This window comes from Pelodiscus sinensis, chromosome 11, assembly GCF_052426305.1.
Source record: "Pelodiscus sinensis isolate ZL-2025 chromosome 11, ASM5242630v1, whole genome shotgun sequence".
In the NCBI taxonomy this organism is placed as follows: domain Eukaryota; kingdom Metazoa; phylum Chordata; order Testudines; family Trionychidae; genus Pelodiscus; species Pelodiscus sinensis.
Genome location: NC_143062.1, coordinates 33470606 through 33495938, shown reverse-complemented (window position 1 = coordinate 33495938; position 25333 = coordinate 33470606). Strand labels below are relative to the sequence as shown.

Here is a 25333-nt window from a genome sequence, read left to right as displayed (position 1 = left end):
GATTTGCTATTGAGACAATCTCCTTTTAAAGGAGCCATGTATTTTTTTTCTTGACTCTAAGGCCATAAACAGTGTGGGCTTAGTTTGAGGTGCAATATGTCTCCATTTAACCAGAAGCACAATCAGTGCTCATTTTCTAATCTAAATCACATGCGGGTTCTACGTCTCTCTAGGATGAAGTATTACTTCCTTTTTAATTCTCAGTAGGCTTCTGGATTTTCTTCTGTTATTTCTGCAGACACACAAACTACAGCAGCCATTGTAAAATGTTTACTTTGTAGTTTAAATTTAATAGCTTTTGTAGCTTGTTTTTAGGTCAGTATCTTATGGTGTCTACAAAGCAGGGCTTAACTCAGCTCAATTTGCATAGCTTATTCCATGTCAATTGCATAGCTTATTTTGAAATTGGGAGTGTCTACACAGCACTTACTTTGAAACAGAGCACTCTTCCTCCGACTTCCCTACAATGAGGGTTACAGGAGTCGGAGAAAGCAGTCCTCTAGCTTGACAGTATTTTGACAACTGCCTACTGTGTAGACATGGACTAAGTTATTTCAAAATAATGTTGCTGTGTTGATGTTCCCTTGGTTGTTAACTGGCTAATAAGAATGATGCATGCAAGTTTCATATTTGTGCCACTGTATAAATATGCAGATGGAGACCAGTTAATACCATCCCTTAAGCATGACTTCAAAATTGGGGAAGATGTTTACTTATAGGGTACGTCTAGACTACAAGCTTTAGTCGACAAAAGTTTTGTCGACAGATACTGTCAACAAAGCTTCTGTAGACAAAGAGCGTCTAGACTACATCCAGTTCTGTTGACAAAGCAAGCCGCTTTGTCAACATGACAGTGTAGACGCAAAGGACAGTTCAGATGCAATAATGCCTTCTGTCGACAGAACTCTATTGACAAAAGGCATTATTTCTCATTGAACGGGGTTTACCGCCATCGACAAAACTGCTGAGTTCTGTCAACGTTACGTTGACAACTCAGCGGCAGTGTAGACGCAGGTATAGTTTTGTCGACAAAAGTGGACTTTTTGTCAACACAACCCTGTAGTCTAGACACACCCATAGTTCCAACAGAACAGTAAGCAATATTCAGGTGGGAAAAGATCTGGTCCCTGCCCAGAAGTCTACAGATTCAGGTCCAAGGCCATAATAAACCCTTGCACAGAATAAATTCCTCATTTGCTTACTCATGTGAATAATCCTTACTCATGTGAATAATCCTATTGAATGCAGCCCTCTTGCTTGTGTAATGACTAGCACTCATTACTGCCAACCCATGCTCATGGCCATAAGTGATGACTTGCATCTGTTCAACACTTTGCTTCTGTAGCCACTGTTGTCCTTACCCCTCTGCAAATGACTAGATACTCAATCATCCCTTTCCAATTGAAATGAGCTCTCCCAGAATGATCAAGCGCCAGTTCTCTGCCAAAAAGCTTTCCCTGCCTTCCCTTGTTCTCAGTATCTTGCATCCAGAAATCTTTCCAGAATGCTTGTGAAAACATGATTTTTTCATAGAATTCTAGTCTCTCCTATTTCCAGCTGGCTTGGAATAGTGAGAAATGAGGCCTCTCAATTCTGCTGGGACTTGCAGTCTCTCCAGAAGCAAGTGATGCATGGAAATTGAGGTAGTGAGCACAAGGTGGTTTGAGGGACAAGTTAGGGAGTTGCGTTTGGAGGCATCACGTATGTTGGCAAATATCCTACAAAGGCTCTAGATGACCTTCTAATGTTACAGGTAGGGGGACTGACTTAATATGCATGTTTTTAAAAAGTTCATTGTCACTTGAAAGGAATGAGGATCCTCCATAAATTCAGTCAACTCAAAAGCAGCTACAGAGACTGGGATTTACAATGGACTAACAATTGTTTGGAATGCAAAAATTTCCGTAACTCCAGGTGGAAAAACAGCCAAACCCTGGCCTCATTACTTGAGTCTACACTGGAATAAGACTCCCAACACAGCTATGGCTGGCTTAAATAGGCTGCATGTGACCCATGGGCTGGAGTTGTGGGGTTATATAACTTTAATTAATGGAGATTGCCTATCTCTTAGAACTGGAAGGGACCTTGAAAGGTCATTGAGTCCAGTCCCCTGCCTTCACAGCAGGACCAAGTGCCATCCCTGACAAATTTTTGCCCCAAATCCCTAAATGGCCTCCTCAAGGATTGAGTTCACAAACCTGGGTTTAGCAGGCCGATGCTCAAATCACTGAGCTATCCCTCCCCCCATATGACAGTGTAAAAGTTTGGGGCCTAGGCTAGACCCTTAGCTCTGGGGCACCATGAGGGGGAGGGGGCTCTAATAATCTACAGTCCAGACTGAGCCCAAATGTCTTCACAGCAATATTGTAGCCCTACAGCTGGAGTCCACTGACCCAGCCCAGTTGCAGATATTTTTAATTGCTGTGTAGATGTACACATTGATTAGAGCAACTAGAAAACTTACCTGGCATTGCTCACATCCTTAACTTTTTATGTCTGATTCATTTGAATCATTGCTGTGGGGTGGGGCTGGGAATGAGGGGTTCAGTATGCAGGCTGTCCCAGGGAGAGAGGACTCTGGCCCTCTCGTTTGTTGCCGCTTGGGGCCAGGTGAGACGTGCCTATCCACTGCAGCGCCTGTGGGCATAGGTGGGGTAGGCGTGCATGTCCCCTGGTTGGGGCAGGTCCAAGTTCATCTGGCTCCTGCATTCCCCAGCCAGAGTGAGGAATGCAGCAAAATACTGGCTGTTTGCCTGTGTTAGGGAGCAAGGGGAAACCGCATCGTGTTCCTGGACAAACGAGGCAGAGAGGAGCATCAGACCCCTTGCCCGCCCTCCCTCCCTAAAGGGCACCTGGGGGTTGTGAGGCTTGGGGCTCTGGCTCCGCAGAATGGGGGGGATGCACCCCAGTCAGCCCCTTTCACGTCTGTATGGCTTTGAGAAGCAATCCCATTTCAAGAACATACCATTTTCCTAGCACAACCAGCCCCTCACCTTGCTTTAAGCTGTAAGACACAGCAGTCTATCAAATTTGGTAGTCCTAGCTCTTGTCATTGTAGGAGTTCTTGGATGGACAGACAAACTGTCATGTATAGTAGATGGGAGTTTTGCTATTGAATCAAGTGGAATGACACAATCTCTGTGGGCGGTTGGTGCAGCTAGGACTGGGAGGCAGGCCCCCAGCCCAATCTACAGCCCTGCCCCCTCTGGTGAGGCCCCGCCCCCACCACCGGGAGGAGGCAGGGCACTGTGCAGCAGGCAGGCTCCTCCTGTGGAGAGGGGGAGAGGAGACTGGACAAGCATGCACCTGCCCTGGCCCCAGAGCACAGAGAGGGCAGGTGCAGGGGGCAGCAGCACTGTCTCCAGTACACCTACCGTAGGCATTGTGTGGGCAGGGCCAAGCCTGGCCGTTTCAGAAGAATGTACCTTACCCTGTCTAGACTACCGAATCCCTGTGACCACCTCCCATTTTTAAACAACTTGCTGTACAGCTTGCTTGCGGGAAACACTAAAATTTTAATGTTTGCCCTAAGCTATTAAGGATACTATTTTACTGCTAAGTAACACTCTCAGGGTGTGTAATATGAATTGAAATCCATATTCACATGGGAGTGAGTTGAAATGGAGGGACATATAAGGGACATAACTTAGTGACTGGTCAGTCTGCATTCAGTAGTATAACGATCATTGCTGCTTATTAATGTCTTGTGTGTACTTCAGTTCTTAAGGAACTGAGCACAGATTTCAAGCTACTAAAAATACACATGGACTTTATCTATGTGGAACTGAAATGTATGGTAGGATATAAAAAAAAAACCCTAAACATTACCTCCATGTCTTATGAAGCACAGTACCCTCCATCTATCCATACATACATGTCCTGGTCATTTTATTATATATATATATATATATATATATATATATATATATATATATAGCAAATGTAACCATTGGAAAATTATGAAGTTTATTTAAATATCTGTTTTCTCTGAGAACCAATTATTGCTGAACTCTACAGTTTTGCATAATAAATGTCATGTTAGCAAGTGCTGTTTTCTTTTATCCCCTTCCTTCTTAAAAGGGAATATGAAGGAAAATATCTGGACACAGGTACCACAGTCCAAACTGCAAGAGGCTCGGTGGCTGGGCAAACTTTTTTTCCTTAACTTTCATGAATCCGTAACTAGGAACTCCATCGGCATGTAATAAATGCAACTGGACTCTAGATGATAAAACCATTGAAATGACCTCTATTGCATCACATTGAAGAGATCTTTCTTACAGCTAAACACGGTCTAGAGCAAGTCAGCTATTTAACACTAATATAAACTTCTCTCTTTTTTTAATGAGTTTGAACTAGAAAGAGGGTCTATATCAGAATGGAGTTGGAGTGTTTTGTTGGCTTTAATCACTTCACATTCTTTTCCATGGCACTATTTGGACTTTGTTCCCATAATGGCATAATATACCAATGAAGACATTTTTAAAATATTTGGAAGTATATTAGCTGATAGAAGGACTTTTAGGGGAATTTGAGACCTCAAAGCAATTTGAGCTATGTGCTCTGGTATTAAACATCCTAGAACTCCACACCCTTCCATGGGCAGCTTCCTCTTCTAATTTAAACTAGAATGATTTTTTAGATGCTCCCAAAATGTTCTTCTCTCTGCTCCATAGGAGGGTTTAGAAACCAGGTAAAATTGTAGGATTGATCAAATCAGGAAAGCATACATAGAATTTAACTAAACGTCTTCCCTAGTTTTTTGAGGGGGGGGGAGGAGGGGAACAAATTATTGTTCCCAAGAATCATGACACACTATTTTTTTAATTAAAGACACAGCACTGTGTAATAGGGAGCCAACATTACATCTTATTTGACTGTCTGGCTATTTAATCAGAGAGCTACTACTGGTGGCATGTATTCTTTTTAAAAAAAAATAAAGCTGGAATGTTTGTTTAACCAATGTTTGTCTTTCACAGTTCCCCGGGGAGATAGGAAACTTGCTGGGGGATCCAGAGAACAATAATGGCAGTTCTCCAAAGTAACATGATTTATTAAGCACACTGCCTAGTTCAGATTTAACAGCAATCCAGTTTTCCCCATGACGAATGCTGATGATTGAATAGTGCTGCTTGGACTAGACTGCAGTAGGGAAGGGTATTTTCTGTTCATGGAATTTAAGATTATTCATTGTTTAAATCTTAACTTTTTAAATTCATAGCAATACTCTGTGGTTATGAATCTACCACATTCCTACTGGTATTCATGTGTCTATACCAATACAGTGTAAGAATACTGTTCAGAAAACATTTTGGAGAGCTTCATAGTGGTTAGGCGAGTTGCCAAACACTGATCTTCAGATTAACTAAAGAGCTGAAATTAGATTCTTACAGATGGGACAGGATAAGGTGTTCATATGAAAAAGAGGATCCACTTTGAAGGGGGGGGAATTCTAAAATCTTTAACTTAATTTCCAACATGATTTTGACTTATCAAATGTTCAGTAAACACATGTTCATTAACTTTGAACATAACTTTGATAAGCATGTAATTTTCATGAAAAATTCTGAACACGAAAAATTTGTGCCAAGCTTGAGAAAAGGCTGCCTTGCTGTAGAAAAACCTATAATTAACCAGCAGTAATGACTTCCCCTTCTGAACACACAGTGGAAAACTGGGGATTTTTTTTTTAATATTGTTGTCCTGAAGTGGCTGGCTCAAGAACAGAAAGTTCAGCACTTGTTTGCAAATAGCTGGGTCTGTAAGTAATGAAGTGGGTATCTAAAATCCCAGTGGAAAATGAAGAAAACCGCTTGTGAAATATCTGAAGAAAATAGGGGTGGAGTTCTAGATTCAAATGATCAAAGTGGAAGCAACATCATGAAGCATCTATCTATACATAATAGTAACTAAAGAGCAATCTCACTCTTATTGCCACTGAATCCAGTCTTCAGTGACAGGTTGGACTTCTCTGACCTATTCTGCAGTCACATAGGCATCTTTCATCTGGAAGGGGGAAAGCTTGCTGTATTTGACCCTGCCGAGATGACCAACACACCTTTTTTGTGGCTTACAAAGGCTTGTGAATTTTGCATCCATTTTCTTTGCTAACTTTTTTTGTTTGTGTTTTTGTTTTTTTAAATAATGCAATATAACATCTGGCATTGGAATAAGATGCCTCAAATAGGTATATTGACATTTATATTGCTCTCAGGGCTCTTCTATAGAAATGCATTAGTCCAGCTGAATTCTTATTACATTCTTTCATTAAGGTGTACTAGTGTAGTGTTTTTGTTTTTTGTTTGTTTTTGTCTTTTGTACTGCAGCTGAACAAGGCCAGCAGATTTTGAGCTCCTATTCTGAATCTTTAATATGCTTGGATAAACTGCCTTGGTTCTTTTCCCACTCAAATTCTTATGGCAGTATATTTTCACATTTAATTTTGTGAAGGCTATGTCTGTGATACAATATTTGTGGTTTAAGTAGTTGCCACCTTTCTGTAGCTTGCTTTAGATTTGACACACATACCTAAAGACTGGGCCAATGTTGTTTTTCCTTGTGTGGTCTTCTATGGAAACCTTTCTTCATTAAGGATCAACTGTTTTTAAAGAAGGCTTAACATGATCTTGAGTTTAGTACCCACAGTGGTCTGAGATGCTTTTCTGCTGGGATTGTAAATTATCAGGAGCGACCAAAAAAGACACACTATTTACCTTCTGAATGGATAGTTTGAAATACCATTGCTTGCAACCACATCTGTTTACACTGTCAAAAAATGAGGTGAAAAACTGGTACTTGGAGAACTGAATGGGCATTTTAACCAATGACGGACTTCTGTGGGGTCAGGATTTCTCCCATTACTCGATGGCAATATCCTTTTTCTAGCTGAGCTCTGAAATCACATGGAAATTTCATGATTTTTCTGAAAGATCCTCTTTTTTGCTAAAGGTAGCTAGGAACATTTGCATTAAGGTGGTTTTTTAACTACTTATTAGCTGTTTAATGTTTGCTGCTCTGTATGTAAACTTCTCTGCCTACTTAAGACATATGCTAAACAGTTAATAGTTTCTCATCCCATTACTTTCCACTTGTAAATGCTGACAAAATAAGAAGCAAATCTAATGCAGCTGGATTGTGGTATTAAAAATGAACAAAAGGCAGCCAACTGGCTGCCTCTTAGCCCTTCACACTAAAGCAGGAAAAAAGGCCTCCAGAGGGAAACTCCCTTTCTTTTAAGAGCTATGCCAGAAATCACTTCAGTGTACAGAAAACATCCTCCTGTAAATGTTAATTCAGCATGGGACAAGACTGGTCCCAAAAAACTATGAATTCATAGCCAACTAGCTACCCAGGGGATCTTCATCAGATTAACCTTATTCAGAGAGCTGTTTCTTAATTACCATCTTCCGAATTCTCTCCCCACAGTTATGCAGTATTGAGAAGCTGACCACCATCCACCTACAAAAAAATCAGTAGCGTTGGTGACCATCCAGTTGAAAGCTGTAGGGTCAGTAGTTACTCAAATGCTTATTGGCATATAGGGTTATCTAGAGGTGACATATTGGTCATGTTCCTCCTCCTCTTTCCCCAGATTTTGTTGGTCTTCTACTGAATGTCCTCACACACAGACGGAGCATGCTCCATAACACTGCTGAAGCCAGCTACTTTCACTGTGCCCTCCTGCCCTGCATCAGCAGGCATGGATAGTCTCTGGATTTTCCCTTTATATAGCGTATAAAATGATCATCTGCCAGTGTAGAGCTTGGAGTAGTTTTATTTGTAACATCTTACTTAAGCTAACCAAAACTCATTAACATCTCACCCAAGTGCTATTTGCCATTCTTGAGGCTTATAAGCTGCAGTTTTTGGTTATACAATGCTATAGACTTGCTTCTGACTCCTGGTTTATAATGGCTGGTAGCCACCTGACTGTTGGCAGCTGCTTTGTACAATTGCTCAGCAATAGGAGTCAAGTCCCCTGACATACTCTGTTCTTCTTGTAGCCTTTTACCTGAAAGTGCCTCCTACAGGAATATTTTACCCTAGAACATTTAGGAGCTCTTATGCTCAAGTGAAAAGAAACCATTACTGAAAAAATACTAGACCTGCCAGCTTTCCACAAGATGAGAATACACAGATTCAATAACATCAAGGAATTCATTTGCTTGTTAGTATTTACTATCTCTCTAACTCTAAAAGGCCTTTCTCTGAAGGTAGACATTGGCTGCAAAGAATGAAAACCTCTTGATGAAAACCTAGCATGGTGGGGGTAGAAAACTGCCTTTTCAGTTAGGGTGGTTTTGTCTCCTCTCAATGCTTTAACAAGCTGTTTGAATTAAAGGGACCAGGTCATGGAACTTGGAATTTTGTTGTACTTCAGATTTATGGTGCCTTTAGTGAACACTGTTAAATAAGGTCCTGATTCAACTCCCAACTAAGTTATCTGGAGTTGGATGACAACCATAGACAGGTAGTTGGTTTCTGCACTGTCTGAGGCTTTCAAACATAGGGTATGTCTACACTACAGAGTTAGTTCGAACTAACGGATGTTAGTTCGAACTAACTTTCATAGGCGCTACACTAGCACTCCGCTAGTTCGAACTTAATTCGAACTAGCGGAGCGCTTAGTTCGAACTAGGAAAACCTCATTTTACGAGGATGGGCTTCTAATGCACTACACACTAGCAGGGTCAGTATTCAAAACTGTTGTGACCGTGCACAGGGGTGTAGCAACTGGTCTGTTTAGAACTAAGCAATTAGAAGGGATCTGAAGCTAAAGATTAAGGGACTGATTCTCAGCTCAGAACTTTTTTGTTACCAGATATGCTTGTATTGGATAAACAGCTTTTTGGGGGCGGGGAAAAATCTCTTGGCAACTAAACCATGTTGGTTAGAATGGTTTAGGTAGACGAGAACGTCTGGATTTTTAATTTTATTTTTTATGCTAGGATCACGCTTCTAAAGGAAGTCCATTTAAAATAGAAGCTGCATAGGTTCATATAATTATACAGGTTTATCCAGATCTATCAGAGTTGGACAAGCTAACTTCCCCTCACCTTCTAGTATTTAGATGACTTTGAGTCAGGTGTATTGGGATGCGTACAAGAATGTGGCCTAAAAGCTAGTTCACCAGAGTGCTGCCCAGAAGACCTGGATTGAAGAACTAGTACTACCACTGGCCAGCCTGGTGATGTTGGGTAATTTGATATTTTACAAATGGGAATTATAATAATTTTGTAAAGTGCTTTGACTCCTATCAATGGAACATGTTCCATAAGAGCTACATATAATGTGTTAAAGATAGTATTTCTATTCCTGGTCACAATGAAGATGTCCGAGCGGAGATGAAAATATCAGGTTGGCTGATTTCTAAGTCAGTGGTGCTCAGTGTGGTCCATGATGGTCTTACAGGTAGGCTGCAGGCTTGGGGCTTGCCCCTTCTTCCCCCACCGTCATGAAGTGAGAGTAGCAGCACTGGCTACCTACTGTGTGGTGCGGGGGAGGGGGACTAAGCCTCACAGGCCGGATCCAGCTTGTGGGGGAAGAAAGCAGCTCTGTGTGCTGTCTGTCACCTTCCCCCAACTGGGGAAAGAGCAGCAGAGCGAACGGCTCACCTGGAGGCTTTCCCTGCTGTGCTCATTGGTCAAAATCGATGGGGGCAGGGGAGGATGATGGACAGCACCTGGGAGCAACGGGGGCCATGGAGCCAGGTAAGCATCCTTCATGCCCAGATCCTGCAACCTCCTCCCACCTGTATCCTACCTCCCACCCACCACCCTCAGCCCACTCCTGCACCCAAGCTCTCAGCCAGACCCCTCCAGGACTCGTTTTGTCATCATGGGTGGTTGTCTGGTGGTCTACATTGAGTGGGGTGGGCCATGGGCCAAAAAGTTTGAGAACCACTGCTCTAAGTATTTATGCAGCTAGTTAGGGGAAAAAATGAAAAGAACAAAATCCAACATTTCGTTATTTTCCTGCCTCTTATCCAAATTTTATTTAAACTTTTGACCAGCTCTGCCTTTGAAACCTCAGAACTTAGCTTCCAGAAGTTCAGCCTACCTCTTATTTTCTTCTGAACATGTTCATCCATTTTTTTCTCTAAAACTATGAAGCACACAGTTAGTATTTCTGTGTAGGAACCACTTTGAGAATGTTGATCTTTTCCTTCTCCTTCCATCAGGCTATACAGTACATGGAGCTAATTCCAAAGGATATGCAACCAGTAGCCGGCACGGAAGGGGCATACTATCGTCGCAGGCAGCTGATGAGGCAGCTCCCCATCTACGACCAGGACTCTTTCCACTGTCGTGGCCTGGCTGACAGTGAACTAAAGCTTATGGAAGATTTTGTAAAGAAATATAAAAGCGATGCTCTTGGAGTTGGTGAAGTTGCACTTCCTGGCCAAGGTGGCAGTGCTAAAGAGGAAGGGAAGCAGCAAAACACAAATGCAGCTGCAAGTAAGCCACCTGTTGCAACCAATGGAGCCCTGAGTGATGCATCAACAGGAGTGGAATATGTAAGTGCTTGAAAACCATGATGATGATGTGGGGGCTGGTAGTGTTGCATGGTGACGTGTTCTCATTGCCTGAACAACTTACAGATGCATTCGATGTTAGACCAACTCTGCTCTCATTCAAAGTAGAGTTCACCCACTATTGATTTGTGTCTTAAAATCCTATTATCCAAAGTCAGAAGCTGACTACCTAAATTTAAGCACATGGAAAAAGCAGCCTGGTTTTCATTAACAGCAGCTCCCACTGTGTTCAGTGGGAGTTATGGGTTCTCAGCACTTCTAAAAATCAGATACAAGCTGTCTCAAGTTGGGCATGAGAAAACAAGGCGCACACACAGTTAGTGGCTTTATTTTACTATGCCTATAAATTACTGAATAACTCAATTAGGTCTTCAACACAAATAAAAACAACTTCAGTAATAGCAGGTAGTGTTTTACCTGAATGTAACACTTTGAACATGTAATGGAGGTTCTCTGTGCTGAAGTTACAGGAGCAGTTATTTTTAGTTAATATTTCAGAAGTTTGATTTTAATACATCTGGAATCCATCATGTTATATATGTGCACAGCTGGGACTGAAATGCTTTTCCAAAAGGATCCAGATTCTTTACTAGTCTTTTATCCTTGGAGAATATAAATCTAATGCAACAAAGTTGAAAAGGTGTCTTAGGTGGTCAGTGTGGCCATTCCAGGAAATACTGTCATAAAGTGTATTCATTGAGCTGGAAACTTATTTTGTGCTAATACTTGCCAAGATCATTTCAGTGATTGATTTTTAAAACTGAAAAACTAATGTGTGACTTTTAAGACGATTATTGTCTTGTAATTATTATACTGAGATGGTAACATGTCAAGTGCAGTCACTTTTCATTCCATATCAAGTAAAAACCTCCTTATTAACTTTCACTTTTTATCCATGTCCAGTGGTTATGTAACTAGTCTTTAGAGTCTGGGAATACAGCAGGGATTTTTGAATATTGCAGCAAAACTTCAACCTGGGTGAAGAATCGCAAACCAAAAAATTTACCATCCAAAAAGAAGGCTTCCATAAAACTCCTTTATTAAAAATCCTCTTGGCACAGAGGGCTTTAGACTGGAAGTTTGTCATTCCAAGCAAATACATAACACTGATATTCTTCTTAGAACTTTTTTTCTGTAGATTCCTGCTGAAAACTGAAATAGTCTCCAAACCAGCACAAACATAGCTCTTGTAATTAACATATAATGTAGCTGAACTGCAAGGCAGCACTTTGCTATACCAAAGAGTAACTGCACATTTCCCAGTCTAACAGGAGCACCTATTTTAGTATGATTTGATTGTTGCAATTAACAGAGCTGAAATGGTATGAGGCGATAGGACATCAGGAAGCTGAATATTTTAGTGTGTGAAATGTTTATATTGGCTTTCCTAGAACTGCCCAGGAAGTAATCCTGTTGAAGAAACACAGGCAATGGGTTTGATTCTCTAGCGTTGCTGTGAAAACTGGTAGCATTTTACATCCACGTCATACACATGTAAATCAGCAAGGAAAGTAGGATAAGGCCAGATAGAGATCAAGGCTGAGATTCCTGCAACACCAATTCTAAGTGATGTACTTAAGGTGCTGCTTCCTGAGAGTTGCATGGTGATGTTTACTTGTTTCCTGAGCCTCTGTCATTGCCTTGTTTGCACATATCCTAGAGTGCTCCCTCTTCCTGTCCACACCAACTCCCTGTCCCCTTAGTCTCACAGACAGTCACACTAAGTACTAGGTATGCTCTGTATTTTTCTTACCTCTAAAAGTAGCATGGGAGGAGGCTGTGCAACGAAGCCATAATGCTGCACTTTGATTCCACTAAGCTTCTCATACTCCAGTGACGTTACGCTAGTCACACAGGTAAGAGTTGGGCCTTAAGAGTTGGGAACAAGGTTCCCTCTAAGCTGCATGTCCCCTCCCTACCAGCTCCTCAGGGAGCTGCTGCTGTAGCTGAGGAAGAAATACAGAAGACTTCCGAGAATCTGGCACCACCTAGGTCCCATAGGTTCTGGATTATCAGATATGCCGGACTATCAGGAGGTACTATAAGCTGGGTTTTTTATTTATACTATATAGATATATAGTATACATTATATACTGTATATAAAGTGTTCTTAACCCTTTTTATTGTACATACTGTAATGTTAGTTTTTTAAGCCTTTTTTACCCTTTTTGGTCAGTTCAGCTGCTGCTGCTGTTACCTTGTGACTCATTTTTTTTTTTTTTGCCAAAGCTCCTTCACTAGGCTCTTGCCATTTTGATGTCGGACTAGCAGGAGTGCTGGACTATTGGATGCCAGACTATTGGAGTTTTACTGTACCCCTCTCCTAGCCAGGCAGCTCCCTGCCTGGAGCACTAAGACTCTGGCTGGGCAGAGCTAATTAAGCAGCTGTAGGGCCGTGCTACCATGCAGCTTACATGGAACCTTGGCTGGGAATTGCAAAGCAAGCTTGTGGCTTTACCAGGAGTTCCCCCATTTGCTTGTAGTACCCCAGCAGAAATTTGTCTTTATGCCAGGTTCCCATTAAATCGTGCACAATTCCCTGATCAATCTTCAACTCCAGAAAAGGAGGCAGCTATGCACTGGGCTGTAATTCAGATCTTTCCATTTGTCCAGACTAAGATGTGTATTGGTATTTTATTCCTTGAAGAGGCAGGCCAGATATTTAAAATGCTGTAAATTTACAGCAATCTTCTCCTAAACAATAAGCCTAAATATGGCAACATCTTCATGGCATGGACTGATTTATTTTTGGTCTGTGGGATCTCACCTCTTCTCTCCTCCTTACCACTGCTTTTGCAAGGAGGCTTCAGTCAAATCTAGTGAGCCATCTTCATGCCATCTGAAGCTGACCTCAGAATGGAGAGTGTTTAATCTTGGCATTATCCAGAGAGTAAAGTATATTTGCCAGTGTCTGAACACCAGGGGAGCAAGACAGCTTCCTTGGACCCCTGGGCATGGGGTGGTGTGGTGGGGAGGGAGGGAGTGGAGGGCCAAGTCAGCCAGCCCTAAGCACTACCAGGACTGTCATACTGCCCCTTCCCCAGACTGTAGCACCATCCTGAGTGCATGGTATGGTGCTCCAGTGGGAATTTTAAAGGGCCTGGGGTTCTGGCTGCCACTGCTTTGCAGTGGCTCCTGGGAGCCCTGGGCACTTTTGAATTGTTGGCCCTTGGGGCAAAGAGGGTAGTTACCCCCTTCCACCCTCCCACGCCACCCCCTTTCCCCATCAGCGGGCCTGCTGGGCTCCCATAATAGGTAGAGGACCGTGAGGTCGCAATTTCCAGCCACTAAAGGATACAAGTGCCGAGGGTGAGGGAGGAGGCCCGTCTTGGAACTTAGCAGGGTTGCAAAATGTGAAATGCTAGGGTATACTGTTGGATTTTCCCAACACTGAGTTCTACAGCATTTTGCTTGTTTTCTATTCCAGCTCCAACTAAGAGGGTATGGACTCAGTTCTATCCCAGTGGGAAGGTTTGCATGAATTTCAGCAGCAGAGTGGCACCCTGGTCTAACACAAACTCATTTTGCTGTCAAAGAATCACGTAGAAGTAGAGGACAAAAACCTTGTGCCAGACTGGCTCCTAGCTTTGTGTTGCGACAACAGTCGCTCTACATGGGGCCATTCCAGTTTGTGTGTCTGTGGCTATTTGAGTTCCCTGTGACAAGTTCCTTTCATGTTAATTGCATGTATCAAGTGGCGAATACTAACCTTGACACTGGTGTTGCACACTCAGGCAGCTGTTTTCTATTGGAATCCAACTGTAGAAAGCAAAACTTATTAGATCAGTGTAATTTTCTCCCTAAGAAAGGGAGCTGATCTCAAACCATTCTGGCTGCCCTTTTTTTCTCCCTATGAGGGAGGGGTTCCATAACTATCATGGGACTGCACTCCTTCCCTCCTGTTAGCCAAACTAGTTTTCTGTCAGGCAGAAAACAGAATATTTCTGACCCACCCAGTCTCTAGAAATGTTCCAGTACTGCAGCCAGCATGCTGGAATTAAACGAACCAGAGAGCTAAGCAGTCAATCAAAATTAGCCACAGTTCCAAATACTCAGAGGCCAGCAGACATCTATTAAATATTCAGTGGAAGCACAGACCTTCTTTTTTTATTAAAATAGCTTTGACTGTGGAAACTTCCCTTGTAAGTGAGATTTGAGCATGACTGGCTCTTTTGAGAGGTCAGGTTGGAAACCATTCAGTTCGGAGGGGGTAGCATTCAGTTACCCCAGGTGGTAGTCAGCAAATGAAATATTCACTCCTCCCCAGAGAAATGGAGCTGTAAGGCAAGAATGCCTTATTATGATCACTCCTAAAATGTGCGAGTGCCATTTACCACAAGGAATAATAAGCAGGAATATTACTGTACAATGCTTTTTGATGGCTAGTGAAGACTGAATAACGGCCATAAGATGGAACAGACACACACGTGTTTGTGTTGGCAAGAAACATGAGCTTGAACCCAGTGAGAGATTTTACTCATTTAATATTGCGGTTTGAGTCAGTTGGATATTTAAAAAAAAAATAAAAAAAAAAACAGCAGAGTTGGGTTGGGTCAGTTCTTAAAGGCCGCCTCCTATGGGGCAGTAAGCAAGTTGTAGGTTGCTGCTGATTACGGTGGTGAATTCACTAGATAGCCTGCTCCTCCCTGAGCTGGGACAGAGCCAGTGACCCCAGACAGACCTAGATAGAGCCCTGCAAATCCACAGATATCTACAGCTCATTTCTGCAGCTCTGGATGAGGATATGGATACAAATTTTGTATCTAGAACCCTGCAAATTGGTGGATATCCATAGGTATCTGCATCTGCAGATGCAATGTGGATATCCGCAGCTTGCTTCTTGTGGCTACAAATTTTGTATCTATATCTGCATCCATATGTGTGGAGGGATCTAGATACAGATGGTCCCAGGGAAGTTTCCAATGGCCAAATGGTCTCTAAAACCATGCCCTGACATTTAAACAACCCATCGGTGGTGGTGGTGGTGGTGGTTGGTGTTTGTATTTTGGCTAGAACATCAAACTTAGACTCTCTGTACTTGTGCAAAATAACGAACACAAAAACAAACTAAATGATGATTCTCCCTGTCACTTTCGAGTGCAGAAGTTATGCTTCAGTTTCCTTTTTATACACAGTCTGGCTGATGCAAAACATGTTTGCTACTCCGGAGATGGATGACTGTGTCTCACTATCTATTGGTGTGTTAGGACCCTTCAGGATTAAAGGCATTGAAAAATGTAACCACCATCTGTGTGTGTGTGTGTGTGTGTGTGTGTTTTTCTTTTTCAAGTCAGGCCTTATTTATGTGGCCTCATGTTTCTAACATCTTTCTCCCTACCTAAGATGGGACAGAGCACAATATTTGAACTCTGCAACACAATGGGCATGTTCCCAGGAGTGTTGCCCATACAAGCGCCTTTAAAGCTGTAAAGGGGCAGCTAACGTCATTCAGCTCCACAGTAATTTGTAGATATTGCACAACAGCAGAACATCCTGGGGTTGGGATGTGGTTCCGCTTTGAGATTTTTTTCTATTGTTAGAACGTGAAACCGAGTAAATCCACGTCCGCTGAAGCTGGGGAGGGGTACAGTTTATACCAGTGGTCTCCAACCTTTTTATACCCAAGATCACTTTTTAAGTCTCAGAACAGGTGAAGATCTACTGCCCCGCCCCTTCCTTGAAGCCCCGCCTACATTACATGAGGAAATCTAATGTAAATGTACTGCACAGGTGTGCAGTTCAGAGGGCTCAAGAGCTACTCTTAGAGCCCCTGAGATCTACCGGTAGATCACGATCTACTGGTTGGTGACCACGGGTTTATACAAACCCCTGGAGAAAAGAAATTGTAGAGCTTGGATTTTGTTACATTTCCACCACCTTTTCTATAGTTTAGGACTTCACTGTTCATGCCCTTGTGAAATGTGACCCTTCAGAAGCCTGTCTCAAACTGAAGCCCGGAATGGTTCACTCCTTAATCTGAATGTTGGAACAAGAAAATGTTCCTTAAGACGGCTTGTAACACTGGTTGATCCTCCTTGTCAAAATGAACAACGGGATCCTCTCGGGTACGAAGGGAAGGTGCAGTTGTAATAGAGGGGAATCAAACTTCAATGCTGTTTGGGTTCAAGCCCTTTCTTGCAGCTCTAACTAAGGAAAGCGGCAGCAGCGTGTTGTTGCAAGCCCACATGCTGGAAACGTTTGATTGTGGAAAAAACATATGAAGGGCAATGACCATACAGCAGAGAGTTCTGCTATAAAAGAGAAGACTCGTCTAGGCAGTCAAGGAATGTGCTCATCTGGAAATAGTATTTTCTGTACTTGAGCCCTGATGAAATCTGGTGGGCTCCCTTCTGTCAGGAATGAAGTTGGGGAAGGATGAATCTTCAGAAGAGAGATGATTATTGCTCCAATACTCTGCTTGGTTTGGTGGTGGAATTCTTGGCACAGTGCTCCCCTCCCCATCTTCTGATTGTGCCTGCATTTGGTTTCTCTAGGTCTTTGGAAGTAAAGTCAAATGTTACACAACTTAATATTTTTTTCTTATTCCTGTCCAAGTACTGCTTCCCCTGGAATATTGAGAACAAAATTGTTGTTTGCCGTAAATAGGCATTGGAGGTAGCTCAAATCGAGATTTCCTAATGTCTGATTACTCACAACTCTTGTAGCATTAAACTCTGAGAAACAGTTGGAAATTTACTTGGTGAAACAATTAATCAGGCAGAGCAATTTAAATCACAACACGTGTGAGACCTAAGTTGCTTAAGCAGTACATCTTGTTTTGATGAAACTTTAACCAGTGCTTCAAAGACTGCTGGTAGAAAATTGCCTTGCAGCCAAAGGCTGTGCTGGAAGAATTTCCAGCTGCCACTTAAAAAGCACTTCATTTGATGGCTGAGAAACTAAAATGCTGATCAAGTGCAGACTCAGCAGCTATAAGGCAGACTCTGTCCATCCAAAATTGTAAAATAGGAACATCAAAGGCAACCTGTCAGCCACAAAGTATGCTTTGGAGCTGTAGAAAACAGACTTTAAATATATTTATTTAAAAAATGGTTATAGGATTTCCTATTGTGACCTATTTAAAAAAAAAAAACTAGCCTTAATTGTAATTTGAGCTCTCTGATCTCCAAGTACCTGCAGCTTGCTTTCACTTCCCATCCTGTGTGGACATGTGGAACCTAGGCCAGGTCTATGCTGAGGAGAAAAAATTGACTTAGTCTTGTAGCTGGAGTTCTGTCTGTCATAGCTGGAGTCAACGTACTTAATCAAATTTCTGTGGCATCCCCCTTGCGGGAAGTTGACATGAGTTTCTCCTGTCAACTTCCTGTTATTCCTTGCAAACTCATTGAATACCTGGGTCAATGGGAGCACTGTCAGGGATTAATTTAGTGGGTCCTTACTAGACTTGCTAAATCAAACCTTGGAAAAATCACTCTGGAGCATCAATCTCTGGGTAAGTGTAGATCTGCCCTGATTCTCTTGCATGGTGTAAATGAAGAGTAAAACGACAAGTCCATGGAATGTCACCTGTTTTAAAACCACTATGTGAACAGAGAACTATGCTTTAAAACTTTCAACGTCTGCATAAAATAACACTAGTTAACTGCTGAATGTTTTGTTTTGTTTTGTTCAGTGTTAAAGCAGGTCATGTAAATGTAAAATCAAAACTGGTCAGCTTTATAGATTGGGAGAAATAATGAAGAGGACAAGTCACTGATATAGGCAGGACCAGATTAACTTTCGGGCCTGGGGCTATTAGATTGTTTTGGGGCCCACTAGCTCTAAACTGAGGGGTTCAGAGCAGGAGGGTGCTCTGGTTTGAGGCACAAAAATGGGTGCAGAAGGGAGTGATAGCTCCAGCTGGGGGCGGGGGTTCTGTGGTGGGGTGGAAATGTTTGAGGTGCAGGAGGGGGCTGCAGGCTGGCATCAAGCGATTGGGAGTGAGGGAGGGGGCTGGGGTTGAAGAGTGACGTTCTGGGCAGTAGGGTTGCTAGAGTAGGGTTCAGGGTTGGGGGTGTGAGGTCCAGGAGGTAGATATGATGCAGGATTGGCCAGGGGGCTTGTGTATGGGGAGCTTCCCAGGGGGCAGCTCCTCTTGGGGGTGGGGGAGAGAGGAGGGAAGCAGATGGCTTAGAGTGGGCTGTGCTGCCCTGTAGGACAGAACCTTCCCCGGTGCACAAGGCAACACTGCTCCAGCCCAGGCAGTGTGCAGAACCATGTCGCCGCACACATACACGCACACCAGTTAGAGCCAGAACACAGGGATTTAGTGCCTGCTGCCCAGGCGAAGGGAGCCTCTTAAAAAGGTCTGGACTTCTGGCAGCCCAAAGATCATTTTGTGAGGGCTCCCCCCTACTTCGTCCAGGGCCCTGGGCTGTAGCCCCTAAAATCCTTTTTTTTTTTTTTTTTTTTTTTTTAAATTGAGCTCTGGATAGAGCCATTCAAATTGGTACACTGGAAACAAGCATAATCTGTTTCACGAAGGCCAAGTGTTACATTAACCCCTTAAGAGCAAAGATTGTAGGCTGTATTGAACTTTAAAGGAGAAGATCAAGAATCGACTTGAGTCTATAGGTACCTACATGAGGAACAGAAACTTTGATAAGAAGGCTCTTCAGTCTAGCTGACATATAACCCCTCCCCCTGGCTAGAAATTGGAGGAGGACTAATTGAGACTGGAAACAAGGTACAAATCACTAACTGTGATGTTGACTATTATTTGAGCAGCAGATCAAGGGCCATGGCAGATTCTCCCTCATGGGAAAGTTTTAAATAGAGATTGCATGTCTTTTTCTAGAAGACCTGCTGGAGTTCAAGCAGGAATTCATTCAGACAAGTCCTATGGCCCTGTTATGTGGTGATCAGATTAGATCATTGCAATGATACCTTGCAGCCTGTGTAACTGTTACATTAATCAACTCATTCTCATCAGCCAGTTACAGGGTCAGATCTTTAGTCAGTGGAAAATTCATGTCACTCCATTGACTTCAGAGGAGCTGTGCCCACTTACCCCAGCTGAAGCACTGGCCCTTGTTTCTGATTGTGGGGTATCAAGTCTGTAATGCTTTCCATGGGTCAGCTTCTCAACACTGTCCGGCAGGGACGTAAAATCCTGTTAATAGGTGAACTGGTTAAACATAACATTTAAACAGGCTGGAGCACCTCCCCTTTCTCTCTGTCTGTGTGTCTCTCACCTGGGCTTGGCCTGCCATGGATGAGGGTGCTTCAGCTGGGCTGGCAGTGGGCAGGGGCTGCTCTAGATGCCACTGCTTAACTGTAACTGGTAAGCCTCCTCCATTAAAGGAGAGGCTTATTGGTTAACCATTAAGATCCCTACTGCATGCTTAAGATCCTTGAGACTGGTTTCTAATTTCACTTCTGATATGTCTACACTACAGAGAGATCCCTGAAATTCTGCTGCATCCAGGGAACGTGTCTGCTCTTCTGAAGCTTTTTTCAGAAGAGCAGATGTGCTTTTTTGGCACCCCTGTAAACCTCATTTTACAGGGAAGGGATGTTCCGGAAAAGGGTTTTTTTCCGACATTTGGCCCATGTAGAAATGTACTGCAGTAAAAATGGACCTCTGCTCAGTTCTTCCACCTACTATGAGGATAAGGGGAGAGTTTAAGCCCAAATGATGCAGAGCAAGCAATATATATATTGAACACTTTTTTTATAAAAATTCCTACATGTTCTGCTGTTAAGTCACTGATAGATTTTAATCCTGCTTCAGGACATAAGCCGCTTATCTGACTAAGTCTGAGACCAGAAAGCATTCCTCTTGGTATATTATTGAATAATTAGCAGCATTCCTGTCTAAATATTGCTTCCCCTGGAATATTGAGATGCCCTCTGTGTGGGAGACAAGACTAACTCTTTCAGGCTATGTGGATTACTGTATTAGTCCACCATTGCGGTTATCTGTCTGATACTAGAATTTAAGATCCAAAATGCCATAAATCAAGAATTCCTTGTTTAAAAAAGCCACTAAAATATGCACAATTTCTAATCATGTGTGCCTCACGCTTTTTTCTGTGGGTTTGATTGCCACGTGAATTGCAGAAAGTATTCTTGTCCGGTAGAAGATACAAACTAGCTGGGCAGTCTTCCTCTCTGCTATCCCCACACAGTCCTCTATTCTCTATTCTAGTGCTGCGAGATCTGCAAAGAGGTGGTGCCTGCGGACTACCCTGTGGTGTATGTGGACCGAGCAGGCTACAATCGCCTGTGGCACCCAGCCTGTTTTGTGTGCTACAAGTGCTCTGAACCTCTGGTTGACCTGATCTACTTCTGGAAGAACGGCGCAGTTTGGTGTGGACGCCATTATTGCGAGAGCATAAGGCCGCGCTGTGCAGCTTGTGATGAGGTAGGGCTGGTTCCCTACTATGATTCTGCTAGTCTCCCATGCAGACAAGCTGTGTGGGATCCTATGCAAAGAGATAGGGAGGGCCTGTTCCACTTCTATGTTCCTCCATCTCTATATACTCAGGAAATTCTCTTCTAGCTGCATCCTGCTTATTGGTGGGATTCTTCCTCCCGGCACATGGATGCTTTTTGTGTGTGGAGGGGGGGAGGGGAAGGGGTGTGTGTTCATGCATACATGCACTTCTGAGGCTGTGTGGATCTGATCTTCCTAGGTGACTTTTGAGGCTCAAATACATGTGGAAGGTAGAGAATTTGTTCTCTGATGCTTCCTACTAGCTCTAGAAACGTCAAGGACAATAAACGTGGCTCGTGAGTTGGGGATGTGCAGTACAGGGCTACTAGAAGAATGAAGTCTCCATGCAGATAGATGATAGTAAGGATTATAACCTGGAATCTTAATGAGATTCATATGCTGTTGCTTTTGTTGAAACTGGCAGTTGTGGTTTAAATACCTTAATTTTTCAGAGCTTCTCATAGGCCAGCAACTGAATCAGGATTAGATTTAAGATGAGGTTCGTGGCATAGGGCTGGGTTTCAGGTATGGAATTGACAGTGGAGAAAATGTTGTTCTGGCTGTATTGTATTTCTTGCCAGCAAAGGCACAATCTTGCAACTTTCCACTATTTCCTGCCAAAATCTCCTCAGAAGGGCAACCAATCTTGTGAGACTTTGCTCATTTTAAAACCAGAAAAGAGGTTATATTTCTCCTTTGGTTTTGGGATCTAGACTAGAACCAAAGTCACTGGATAGACCCAGACTCTGATCCAGAGATTGAGTCTCAAATTTGAAGTGGTTCAAGTCTAAGATCCTAATTTAGGGCAATTTAACCATTAAGAAGCTTGGTCATAGAATATCTACTGGCTATTGTGGCTATTGAACGTGGTCTTTGTTAAAATGTCCTGGATAATGGTCTCATTGAAATGTAGTTGAGAACAATTTCATATTTTACCTTCATAGGACTTTCTTATCAACATATACAAATGGTGCAAAACTTTGAGAGATTTTTCTGATCCAAATTGTGTGTTTGTTTAAAAACAACTTAAGATGTTGAAGCTAACAGTATTTGCATTATAGAATTACAGTATTGTAGGGAAATAGTCATGCACTGAAGCATGATAAAGCGCTGACATTGCTCCCTATTAGAAAAAGAGACCACTAAGGGGGGGATATGAAAGACGTCTAAAATCTAGGCAAGGTGGAGAAAGTGAATATAGGAATTTTTCTCCTTTCCATAACACAAGAACTCTACAGGTCACCAAATAAAATTGATAGCAGGTTTAAAGCAAACAAAAGGAAGTACTGTTTCTCACAGACAGTCAACCTGTGGAACTACTTGCCAGATGATTTGTGAAGGCCAATACTAAAACAGGGTTAAAGTGCTAGATAGGATCATCAATGGCAATTAGCCAGGATGGGTAGAGGTGGTGACCCCAGCTTCTGAAAAACAGATGTTATGAATAGGTGAGAGGATGGATCACTTGATAACTTGTCCTGTTCATTCTCTGAGGCATCTGGCACTGGCCATTGTCAAGAAACAGAATACTGGGCTAGATGGACCTTTAGTCTGACATCAAGTATGATGGCTGTTATGTTTGTCACAAATGAATAATTAACTCATTTTGTGTTCATCCATACTCTTTGGGGGACAGTCATTTTCTAACTCCACTATCATGAATCTAGAGGTTCTTCATTTTGCTTGGTGTGGATATACTGGATTTATATTAGCGTAACAAAGCTAAATTTCCCCTTTATTTGCCTCTAAAATCGATGGGATTTTTAGTTCTTTTATGAAGCTGTAAATAATGTGGTCTATGGACTTGGTTTAACAAACAAGAATAATCTCATACTCACTGTTTATGCAATCTCCTAAAACATCCTTTGTATCTAATGTCGACCAGTAAGCATGTTCATTTGGTTTTTTGTGCTCCAATTTGGCAATTGGAAGGGTGACTATTGCCATAGTTTTCCCTCATACAGAGGAATTAACAGGATTATCTGTTTTCCATCCACAGATAATATTCTCAGAGGACTACCAGCAAGCTGAAGGGCTGACCTGGCACAAGAAACACTTTACCTGTCTGGAGTGTGAGACGCTGCTTACTGGCAAATCGTTCAGTCTGGATAAAACCAAGCTTCTATGTACGACCTGCAGTAAAACCAAACATCCATGAACACCCAGTAGTTTGAGAATCTAAAGTCTGCTCTCTCAGATCCAAGCTAGAATTGGTGTAAATTGACAAATATGCAGAAGGGGATGGAGGAGGAGAATCTCTCCCTGTTGGGCTCAATTTAGAGTCTGGTGGTTCACTGCCAGGCCGATAAGAACCACTCTCCACCCCTCCTTAAATGGAACTGATTTTTTTTTTTAAGGAAAATAACCCTTTTTTTGGAGGAAACAAAGGAAAATTCCTGTGCTAGGGGGAAGGAAGGAGATCTCTGTTCTCCTAATGGGAAAGAATTGCTCTAGCACATTGGTGTTAGTAATAACTGGGAGATGAAATACACTAGGCTACATCTTATAATTAGCCATGACTAATATGAACCCAAGACATTCAGAAACATGCAGACTTTTGGTTCAACTGTAAGATCTTGATGAATCCTTTTTATAATGACATATTTCATATGCCCTTTTTTGGCATACTATACTTCCAGTTAATGAATTTAAAATACATGTATTCATAAAAAACTAGCAATTAGTAGCAAATCAATGGCTTCAGGGAATTAGATTAACCCCCAAAATTATGTTGTGACCAGGAATAACATGTACATTGTGGAAATCAGCAGGCTTTTCCTTGTTGGTGTATAATGTCCCACCTTTTCACTATAATGTGGCATCTTAATTGTCCACAAGAATTTGATTGCCAGTAGGTTATTGCAGCCTTCCTATGCACCAGGCATATCTAAGTTGATGGCAGAATGGAGTGATAAGAGCAATTGACTAATCCCACTATTTAATTGGAGTTTAGAGAAGATGAAAAATTTCTGGAAATTCTAGACTTGTAGCCCCAAGAGCACAGGCTTTAACCTCATGCTCATCTTTGTGATCCCCTTTATAGTGTGTGAATTTCTGGGCAGAGGCATATTATTAATGGGATGGCCTCAAAAGTGGGACCCATTTGCATTTTTATAGCATTTGGACTTGGGTCTGGAAGTCTCACGGGAAAATAATTTTCTCAATTTGGTTCTTGCTGTGCCTGATAACATTTTAATGCTCCTACCCAAGAAACCGAAAGGATTCTTAACTTCCAGACCCTTCTGATCCTATTATCAATTCCCTACAGCCATCAGATTCTTTTAACAGACACAAAGAATATCCAGATGGTACACATGGTGTATAAGCCTAGTTTTCTATATTATTATACCCAAATTACTGACAAAACTGGAATATCGTTTGCAACAATATTTCCATGCTACGTATGTTATGCTTGGGATTTCTGGCTAAACATTCTTCAAACTATAGAAGATGTCTTACTTGCAGACAAAGTGTAAGTGCATGCTGAGTGTGTGAACAATTTCTTTAATATGACTAGAAAATGAGGTGAATTGGCCTATGCATTTGAAAGCTGGAGGCACAAATTAGGTTCCTAGCTCTTCACCCCTTTATTATAATCAATCCTAACGTCACACTAGACAAAACATCTGCTACTATGAATGAATCCATAAAAGTCTGTATCTGATAATAGGGTAGGGAAAGGCTATATCCACACATGGAGGTCTGTGGGTACTCTTAACAAAACCCTCAGTGTGTGTATTGTAAGAAGACCACTCACTTAGATATGTTATAATTGGTATTCCTGGACATGCTTGGACACTAAATATAAACCTTGACCTCCAGGACTGATGTGGTGGCATCAACAGTTCTGAAGTTGTGCTGATGGCAATAGTCATAGAAACAGTGAAAATGCATCATTTGTGGAGTACCTACAGTATACGTATGACTGGGATTGCCTGTAGCTACTTTGTCTATCTGACTCATCTCTGACTCAGTTACTTCTGACCTGGGTAGGACATAAATCATCTTAAAATGTGTTGTCTCCAAGTTATACTAGGAATTGTTAAGCTCTGTTTGAATAGCTTTGGATAAAAGTAGACCATGGTTATTGAATGTTAGCAATATGTGAATGAAAAATAAATTTAGTTTTACTGCACCCTTCTTTTGATATCCTTTATAGTATCCTGAATTATTGCTGCCCAAAGTATGTGAACTTTCTTAATGACACTTCAAAAAAGAAAGGTAAAAGCACGCACTGCATGCAATCATTGGTAAAAATAACTTGAATCATATAGGGAATATGCTTTCAATAAAGAAATTAGAATCTAGACAGCATTTACTTTCTATTTGTTCACTCTCCAAAGTATGCCATGTTATAGCCA

The 25333-nt window shown here is 42.1% G+C and overlaps 1 protein-coding gene across 2 annotated transcripts in view; it reads left to right on the top strand.

The window, feature by feature from the left end:
* LMCD1 (LIM and cysteine rich domains 1) overlaps nt 1–25107 on the top strand; it is a 74840-nt gene extending 49733 nt beyond the window's left edge. The window contains exons 4-6 of one of the 2 annotated variants that reach the window (XM_006132806.5): nt 10181–10516; nt 20685–20900; nt 22972–25107. In XM_006132806.5, coding sequence (XP_006132868.3) covers nt 10181–10516; nt 20685–20900; nt 22972–23130 — 711 coding nt within the window. In that variant the 3' untranslated portion in view covers nt 23131–25107. The remainder of the gene's footprint in view (nt 1–10180; nt 10517–20684; nt 20901–22971) is intronic. The other variant, XM_075938707.2, reaches the window with a different exon arrangement.
* The last annotated feature ends 226 nt before the right edge of the window (nt 25108–25333 follow it).